This window comes from Chenopodium album, chromosome 25, assembly GCF_948465745.1.
Source record: "Chenopodium album chromosome 25, dcCheAlbu1.1, whole genome shotgun sequence".
Taxonomy (NCBI): Eukaryota; Viridiplantae; Streptophyta; class Magnoliopsida; order Caryophyllales; family Amaranthaceae; genus Chenopodium; species Chenopodium album.
Window position 1 is genome coordinate 14,437,380 of NC_137858.1, and position 9,617 is coordinate 14,446,996.

At 35.5% G+C, this 9,617-nt stretch overlaps 2 protein-coding genes across 2 annotated transcripts; both read right to left on the minus strand.

Annotated features, from left to right (window-relative positions):
• Positions 1-390: 390 nt before the first annotated feature.
• Positions 391-2,489, minus strand: LOC145615233 (light-harvesting complex-like protein OHP2, chloroplastic). Its single transcript, XM_081670299.1, has 2 exons — positions 1,964-2,489; positions 391-772 (listed from the first exon to the last, which is right to left on the minus strand). The coding sequence occupies exons 1-2, from the start codon at positions 2,386-2,388 to the stop codon at positions 658-660; spliced, it is 540 nt and encodes a 179-aa protein (XP_081526425.1). The 5' UTR covers positions 2,389-2,489; the 3' UTR covers positions 391-657.
• Positions 2,490-3,254: 765 nt separating this feature from the next.
• On the minus strand, positions 3,255-9,336 carry LOC145614467 (uncharacterized). The gene is made up of 3 exons (XM_081669523.1): positions 9,192-9,336; positions 7,425-8,084; positions 3,255-3,674 (listed from the first exon to the last, which is right to left on the minus strand). The coding sequence occupies exons 2-3, from the start codon at positions 7,982-7,984 to the stop codon at positions 3,605-3,607; spliced, it is 630 nt and encodes a 209-aa protein (XP_081525649.1). The 5' UTR covers positions 7,985-8,084; positions 9,192-9,336; the 3' UTR covers positions 3,255-3,604.
• Between the last annotated feature and the right edge of the window lie 281 nt (positions 9,337-9,617).

Below are 9,617 nucleotides of genomic sequence, written 5' to 3' on the forward strand. Positions count from 1 at the left end.
GATATTGCATCTGGCCTATGGGCTAGTTGGAACTTGGAACTAATGCTGATGCTACATGTAAATTTTGCATCATTCTAGGAAACCTCTTCTACAAAACAGACTCCATGAAGACTCGGTTTAGCTTAAGAATTGTAGTGCCCTATTCTTAGCTTGCTCTGACTTGGTTAACCGGTCAGCCACAATATGATGCTTGAAACAGCATCGTCCTCATACCTTGGAAGCCTAGGACTCTATCTAGCATATTCACCTTCGCACACTCAAACTCTGAAACCACTGGCATCTTTACATACTATAATTGAGATTATCTTTGTTCAACTGGTGATAGTTTAAAGAAATTAGGTTCAAATCTTTGTATAACCAAACAAGGAGAAAACATAAACAAGAAAAGCATATGAATGAGTAATTTATACTATAAGAATAAAACTTTTTTTAAAAAAAATGTTGTAATTTGAACCTCATAGGTATTGTGAGCTCAAAAATGCAGAACCAAGTACATAAATACAGGTGATAGCAACAAACAGTTGAATTAAATGGTCACAAGACTCGTAACACACAAAAGAAGGGGAAATTCTGATTTTTGATGACAGAAATCACAAAGGGGTGTATAATAAACTGTAAAAAGTAGAAAATGAAATTAAAGATATGGTGTTATATAGCTCATTCTAAATCTACAATCCCCAAATTGGAGAGAATGAGTTTTACTTGATCCACGAAGTCAGATCCGGTTGCATACTCAGTCAGCATCCCAACAGCAAATCCAAACATAGCCCATCTGTTGATAGCAGCACATCAGAAAGGCGCAGTTTATGGTTTACTTATCATATCACAAACATCATAGCATTACCACATACTCACCAAATTTAACACCTCAAAAAAGCTTATTTCATAATTGCAATGAAGTTTATTCATCACAGATCAAGCATCAAGAATCAAACAACCATTATATGAAACAATTTATCCCATAATTGATGTCTTTTATATGCAAAACATTACAATCGAAATATTGTATCAAAATGCTAACAGTTAGTCCTTGTAATCTTAAAGCATAATCACATTAAACATGTATCAAATTCTACATGTTCTTTTTCACTGAAAAACAAGGAGAATCTGTTATTCGGTGTTTGGAAAAACATTGTTTAATTTATATAACCCACGTCAATATGAGTTACAAAGACTGAAGTGAACAAACAGTATCGAAAAGTGGACGTATGAGTTTTAAAGTAAATGTTAAACATGTTTTTTTTCAACTGCCACCATATCATACTATAAACATGTAATCTTAATCCTCACAGCCCTCTCTTACGTACAACGATCAAGCTTATGTTACCAAAGAGATAGAATGACGGGCAGCAAAATCTCGATTACTCTGTCTCTCATACCTATGTTTGTGTTGAATAGTTCTAACAATTTTGAAGGTCCAAGTAACACACATTATAAAAACATGTAACATTTTCACATCTTACCTTTCAATTGAATAAGCCTACCTAGCAAATTAACAAAAATCACATAATTAACAACTTTCCAATTAGCACATCAACATTTGACAAGTAATTCCCCAATACCACATTGCTGACACATTCAACAATCATCAGCTTATAGATCTTACATTTATTTTGGTACAAGGTAACCATTGGATATATAATTGACAATAACTTCATGTGAAATTTTCATTTACTTCTATATAATACGTCCTATGTTCCTGACTTCCTAATTAATTGTTTTTCAAGGTTATGCACTAGTAAACGTAACAAAAATATTTTCGTATTAGTCAATACATTGGTATCCAAAACTGACAAGTAATAGCGAATTGAAATAAAGCGAGTACATCAATATCAAAAATTACATATCACCCAATGGTAACATGTGAATGTTCATGATGGTAGAGAAATTGAAAATAAAATTTACAAAGAAAACACATATTCCAATAAATTAATTTAATAATAAAAAGTGTTACCGAACATACCTGCCATTGCCAATCTCATTTTTAGGAACAAAACCAAAAGCAGGGCCTTGATCAGCTTCTTCAAGCTTCTTCTGCTTAAAATAATCCTGCAGCTCTTTAGCCTTAGCCCTCTGAAACTCCAATGTGATCACACTCTTATCCTCCCCCACTTTAGAAGCCGAGGCCGGCTTCGGAGGCGATGGAGGAGGAGATGAAGAAGGCGGCGAAGGCGGCTGCAGAGGAGGAGCAGGAGAAGGAGCAGTAGGTCTTCTGATAGGACCTTCAGTCTGTGAACTCCTGACAGTAAATGACATACAGGGCTTAGTTTGTGATAGCCTTAAGCTCAAGGTAGTTGATGAGGAAGAAGAACATGATGATGAAGAAGATGATGATGTTGTTGTTGTTGTTGGTAGTCTGATACTTGGGATTGAAGCTGCTACTGACATATTTCTCTGAATCCAAGTGTTTTTGTCTGAATTGGGGAGGAGAGAGAGAGAGGAGAAGGCAGAGGATGGAATTTGAAGTGTTATCAGAATCAGAGGAAATTTGTTAATGGGTAGATGAAATGTGGCTGTGATTTATTGGGTGTTGAGGATTTTGATTGTTTATGTGCAAGTGGATAATGCCTACTTGCAGTAAGAGGCGCGTGTGAGTCGCGCCGCTTTCGAGTCTGAGGCTGAGTCTTACTCCACTTGGCTGTATGGAACCCAGAATAATAAGTACTTTTCTGAGAACAGGAATTTGAAACTATAGATAGTCTCATTCGGGTCGTATTAAGAGTAAGATTAAATGGCTAACTGTTGACAAACACCGCTAATTACTCAAAAATAAGTAAAATGGATTCCAACTACGTGAAAGTAAGTTCGTGATCATTCTCTGTTTACGAATAATTAAGAAAACCGAACTATAAAGGTTTCTGTTTTTCAGTTCTGCCTAATTAAGCATTCAGAATAAACATGATTAGTATAAATTTGACTAGTTTTAAGTTCACTATACAACCTCTTCAATTGCTACAGATATGAGACTGAATAACATCAGCCAAACCGGAACTAAATCAAACAACTCATCAGCTCGGATGCTCGGATCTATATGAGAAAGATCCCAAAAAAACTGCATATGCATTGTTATTAAATATACCTAAGGGCCAGGGTGACTTGATTGCTAAATACAAAGGCCTGTAAGCAGAATAAGTATGATTGAATGCAAGAACACTTTAATTACGGCGGCAAATACACACTGAGTCATGAAATAGAAAAAGGACATGATCTAAAAACCCAAACAAAAAAAGAATGGGTGATGGGGGGAGAAGCAGTAGAGGTGAAGAGGGAAGAAAAAATGATTGAAAGAGATGACTAAAAATTCAATCTGACGGTCCACTCAATGAAACAAAATTGACAAGATATTAACAAAGTGAATCAGCCAGTAGAGGCATCCGAATGCCGGATCTTAGCAGATGGCTGTACTCATATCAAAACACACTCGAAACCTCAAGCACCTCGCTCTAGTTTTCCACTCACTCAGCAGGCGAAAAATGGGCAACAGCACTCAGTAAATCCAAATATGCTTGATTCACAGCAGCTAAGCACACAAAAATAGCCCAATCTAATGCCCTTCCACAATGCTTGATTTTGATTCAATCAAGTGGGCTTTTACAAGCCCAAATTACATTATCCTGCAAGAACAAGTCTTCCCATTTCCATTGACAAACTCGTCATCTGATTCGCCATGTTCACTGCAATTTAATTTCGTGGATGTAAGTAGAAAGCAATGGGATAAGACATAATTGTGCACACAACAGAAGTGAGTAACATCGATGAAGATACGTTTCCAACTTTCCATTCAATCCATAAAACAGATGCATTACAGGATAAATGGAAACTCCACAAAAGTATACACCACAAAACTTAAATTGGGAAAAAAAAATATACAATTTCAACAGGGTGCAAGAAAAGATAAAGTTTGAACAGAAATAGAGAGATAAATATATTGCTGCTGTCAGTAAGACAGACATGATCAAAAGCAAAATCAAGCCAATCAAATCTGTCCAATATCCACACATCACCGTCCAATAAGGCACTGCCATTGATGCTAAATGTTACAATGAAAGCCATCTAGACTGCCAAAACTAATACTTCTAGGAAATGCAGATGCAATTCCTGATGAATACCATATAGTCATATACTAGTATTGCAGCAAGTGATAGCCTCAAAGGGCTTAGACAATGGTTATGCAAGTTAATGGGGCATAGAAGTGCTCAAGCTCCAGCACAGCAAGCATGTAGCAGTTATAATTGAAAGAAATGACCACCAGCAGATTGTGTAATTCAAAGCTCTCAGGGAAGCTCTGCATCAACAGCTTCATGATCTCTTTCTATAAAGTGAATTTAGGTTGAAATATCCTTGGAAGAAGAAAGAAGTGGACAAATCATATTAATTTGAGACTTCTGAATTATATCTAGAGATGATGTCCATCGTTTGGGCTTGATTCTTTTTATACAAAATGCTACACCAAAAATTCTTAGACAAACACAAAACCCCAGGCCCCGGAGAGAGAATGTACGGGGGAGAAAGAAGAAGAAGAAGAAAGAAAATAACTAAAAAAGATAGATTAATTAAAAGATTCACAGGGAATCAGGTAAGTAACCCTTACATGAATCTCTATCCAATATGTGTTAGTTATTCTTTTTTCCTTTTCAGTTAGTAGGCTTGAACAGGTAAATGTAATAAGCTAATGGTTATCGAATTCTTTACAACTATTCTGAAACAGAGATAACTCAAGCAAGTATTTTCAGTTTCAGAAATATAGATGGCCACTTTCGAACACAAGTGAACAATCTGTGAGATTTTCATGGGGAGGATATACTGTTCAACTACTTCAAAGAGTCAATTGAGATCCAAACCAAGGGGTTGTGGGTTTGATTATCAACTCTCCCAACCTCAAGGTTCGGTGTCAGTTTTGTGGTTTCCTTTGGATAAATTCTCAGTTTCTTTGTGGATTGAGATCTCTGTGTTGCCCCTATCAGAATATCACTGTTTTTCCAGAGAGTTTCCAGTGACAGTTAAGATACCTTACAATCTGCAAAAAATTAAAAGCTAAGTGATCCCATACTCCCACGCCTTACGGTCTTTTATCTACAGAAGAAAGGCCATCTAATCAAGTAGGGTCATGAGATGAAATACTTCATAGATAGGTTTCACCTGTTACCTAAGAAAATCTCCATGAAGAATATGGCACTGAACAGGCACACTGATGATTGCTTCTTTACTTTGTACAGGGTATTGCCAGAAAGATAATGTAAGGAAGATACAATTTATACTTAAAGCACATTTCAAATCAGCTACATTAGCATAAATACAAAGCAAGCAGTGAGGAGGTCTTTGAGATTAGCTGGAAAGAGACACAGTCTTAGTGATGATGGCTGTGAATTCTGATTCTCTACCAGCTTTACAAATCTAAAATTTAGCGTGGATGTGTGACATTTTTATCCACCCATGTTTGTCTTTATAAGATGGTAGAGAAGACTGTACCACCAAACTCTAGGTAAAAATCTGCTCCTTGATTCGTTGATTCTTACGAATTTGAACTCCACTTCTTTGAAATTTTAACCAAATTTTAAGAAAAAGAACCCATTTCTTTATAATAAATCATATTTAGAATCAAACTGGGCCACACAATTTCCCAGGATGAAGTATATCTCCTTACCAAAAAGTAATCAAATGTAGCACATGATCAATACCATGTCAACTTATTCCTTAAGCATTACAAAGTATATCTAGAAAGGAATCAGAAATTAGTCATCATTGTTTTGCCCACAATCCTTCCAAGTTAATAGCCAGTATGAACATTAGCAACTTATTACAATTTGTCAAATTACTATTGGTAAAGTAGCATTTGCATTATTATGTTAAAAATTATTTTCCATGAATAAATCAAACTTCTTCACATGCACTTATTAGGCATCCCTGAACCAAGACAAAGAGTTTCCTAAGCATGACAGATGACGGATTTATATCCAGTCTAGAACATAAAATGTTAAACAGAAAACATTCAATGTAATTATAGGTTCTACTATATCTATTTGGCATAAACTTTCCAACCTCTGCTTAAAATTGACTACAAAAATGTATTACTTAACTATGCTTATCTTCCTGCCAAGACTGTAAGCCAGTTTGTCTTTGTGATCAAGGGGAACAAATCTTTTGCTATAATACTAGGCTAAAGGAGTCTCAAACTGATACAGGTTAGACTGCCAGCAGCCAAACACCCACCCCCCTCCCTTTCAACAAATTAATAAACACAAATACAGTAAGAGTTGTTCAATGATTAATACTACTTTATCCCACAAAGGTTGGCCACATATAAAAAAATGCAGATAAAACTTTGGCTACCACATTTACAACTCATATATACATTACTTGCTATAGGATTGATGTCAATGCAACTTTTACCATATATTTTCACTAACTAGATGGGATATAGGGAGCACACATTGAGCTTAAAAGCACTTCTGTTGACTTCATGCAGAGAGAAAACCAAGGATAATATAAAATATTTTTGATGCCAAATGTTGGTCTGTACATGTCACCAGAAGTTTCAACAATCAACTAACACCATCCTAAGAAATTATATCAAACACATTGCAGGACACAAAACATCAGTTATTGTGGACAGTTATGATTTTAGCTGGAACATTTAACGGAGAATTGTATTAGTAAGTAACAACTAACGTAAAGCTTAGAACTAACAATCATGCATTCAGCTCTTATATATTTTGAAGATGAGATAGAGTCCATGAACCTGATTCCATCCAATCAAACTAAAGCTAAAATTATTCCATTTTGACTTATGATAAGATGATAACTCATTATGCAGACAAAACCTAGCTGAATCAGGGTTTGAAGGAAGAATATGGTTGAAGCCCTAAAATGCATGAAGAATGTCTTCTGCTAATAAAACAATAAACTAAAGTCCTTAGGCTGCATTGCTAGAGGACCATAAGGACTCTGTTCAAGGTTAACTTCGAGTACAATTTCCAACTTGGTCAAAGAAGTATGTTAGCATAAGTTAATATTAATTCAAGCTTAATAAATTTCCAAGTCATTGCTATAGTAGGACTAGTTTATTATAGTAATATCTTTCAGTAGGTGCAGCAAAAATCACCACATAGACACAACACAAGTAACAGTGCCTAGCATACTGAGTGAAGTCAGTAAAATACTGAAGTGTGATAAAAGTGGTTAGAAACAAAACTTATGACATGTGGTCCTTATATAATCACATTATATTATAATCACTTAAGGAACCAATAAATGCAGACCAGGACAAATACCAAACAAAAAATCCCTTGTTGCAGGATACTCTTTAATCTTGTAAGTACATAGAAGACAGTGATAGTGAGAAAGTAACATTCTATATCCAGCATTTCTACACAACAAAAAATTATAAAGAGATATCAAATTTTATAGCCTTCACAGTCATATACCTGAGCTCAAATTCCCTGATCTCTGCAAGCTCTTTCCCACATGCATCTGTCCACTGCACTTTTCTCGTTTCTGTGTGTCCAGAGAGATCACTATCCTCTTCAGCCAGGGGCTGCTGCTCATCATTGTCTTTAGTAGTTTCTGTAGTATTATGCAATGGCTTCTTCAGGCTACTCTTGAGGGTGATATTTCTAGCATTGTTATCATCGTCAACAACAGTGCTCTGTTGAGTCTGTTCCTTTTCCCTATCGTTTGCAGGACCACTCAGCAAAATATCCTGTGGCTGGGTAGGACCTACTTTAAGAGGCGACTGCCCATCAAGTCCTGCGGAAGCGCGACCAAAACAGACAAAGGTAGCGCACCCGCGGGAAAGTCTATTCTTTCCAGAAGCCAGCTGGAGGTTACTTTCAGTTTCCTGGTCCACCAACTGGTATTGATTCCAAGGTGCAACTTTCATGTGCTTATCATCACTCTTCTGACCCAAGAGTAAAAGGGTCAGACCCTTGCTATACCCAGTAGCTGAAGAAGAGAAAAACCCCCCTCCTTCGACTGCTAATAACATCAGTTCTTCTCATCTGGGCACCAGAACTATTTACAGTTTTAGTTCCAGACCCTTCAAAGTCTGATTCTGCAGATTCTGATACAAATTTTCACCCAATCACCTGAAAAGTGTAGTAAAAAGGTCTCAGGGAAAAAGAACTACATTATGTAAATTCTCAAAATTGAATAAGCCATTATAGTTATTGGAGCAGAATCTTTGAAACACTAATTACAAGCTTAAATGTCCAGCTTGTGACTATTACAAGTATGACTAATTAACTGCCTAGCTATCAACATGAAATCGTAATACTTTATAATTCTAAGCCTTTATATACAGTAGATTTTGTATAGCTCCCTAGTGGCCTATTCCATACAAACAACATTTCAGCAACAAGCAACAGCCCCTTCATATAATTTAGGATTTCTTTTAACCCACTACATATGACAAAAACAGATCATCCTCGCCTCCCCACAATCGAAGAGCTTCTATGCCAATGTATGATCATACATATAACTTTAAGTGTAAAATACATCAAATATAAAGGGCTACTCTAACAAAGTCTAAACTTGGCATAAATCACTAAGCAAACTCATTGTGCACCGTTCAATAAGCATTTTCTAATCCAAAATTGTAGCAACCCAACAATGCAATTGACCCTAAGTTGGAAATTATAGTCTCAGTCCAGTAAACTTATATCACAACATTCTTCACTAAAGTAAAAATCGAAAAAGCTCAAAAGCTTAAATTATACAAATCATATGGATAAAAGAAAAAGAACCCCCAAAAAAAAAGTAATATTCTCATTTTGGAAAACAAATATAAGAGATCGTACACTAAAACTCTAATTACAGAAAAAGTAATTCAACACAAAAATCATGAACCTTTTTGGGGTTGATCACAGTAAAAATTAGAATCAGCTTTATAATGAGATATTTAGCAAACAAAGTAAACGATAATTAAGTTCAAAAATTAAAAAATTTTAATCAAAAAAAAATTTTAAAAAAAAAAAAAAATTTGAGAACATGCAGCGATTCAAGTTCAAGTAAACAAACATTAAAAACCCAGAAATGGGTTTAGTACCCATTACCGATAATTAAAACCCCAAGTTGATAAAATTGTCAAAAGTTGAAAAGAAATGCAGATGAAAATTAATCAAAAAAAACCCAGAATTAGTAAATAGAAATTGAAAGTGTAATCAGTCAAAATGGAGTAGAGAAATTAACAATACCTGAAGAGAGAGATGAAAGTAGATCTGAAGCAGAGAGATCTCCGGCGAGTAGATTGATGGAGGGATTTGCGAAGAGATTTGAGTTGAAAGAGAAAAGGGGGAAAAAAGAAAGAGAGAAAAAGAGGAGAGAGAAAGAAAGATGGAGATTGATGAACACTCTAAAAAACGAGACACAGCTGCCTATTCGATTCATTTTAATCAAAGTGGAGTGTGGGGAGACTCGGTGTGCCTGTGGGGGCTGCTGCTTTTTTTTTACCAAAAAAAATAAAATAAAAAAAATGAAAAAAAAACAATAATAAATACAGTGCCTTTTTGGTGCAGCAGGCCAGCCAAGTCAGCAAAAATAATGGGAGTTACTGGTATTGTCAAGGTTACTTGTATTTTTCAGCTGTTACTTGTATTTTTTTTTCAGGAGTTACTTGTATG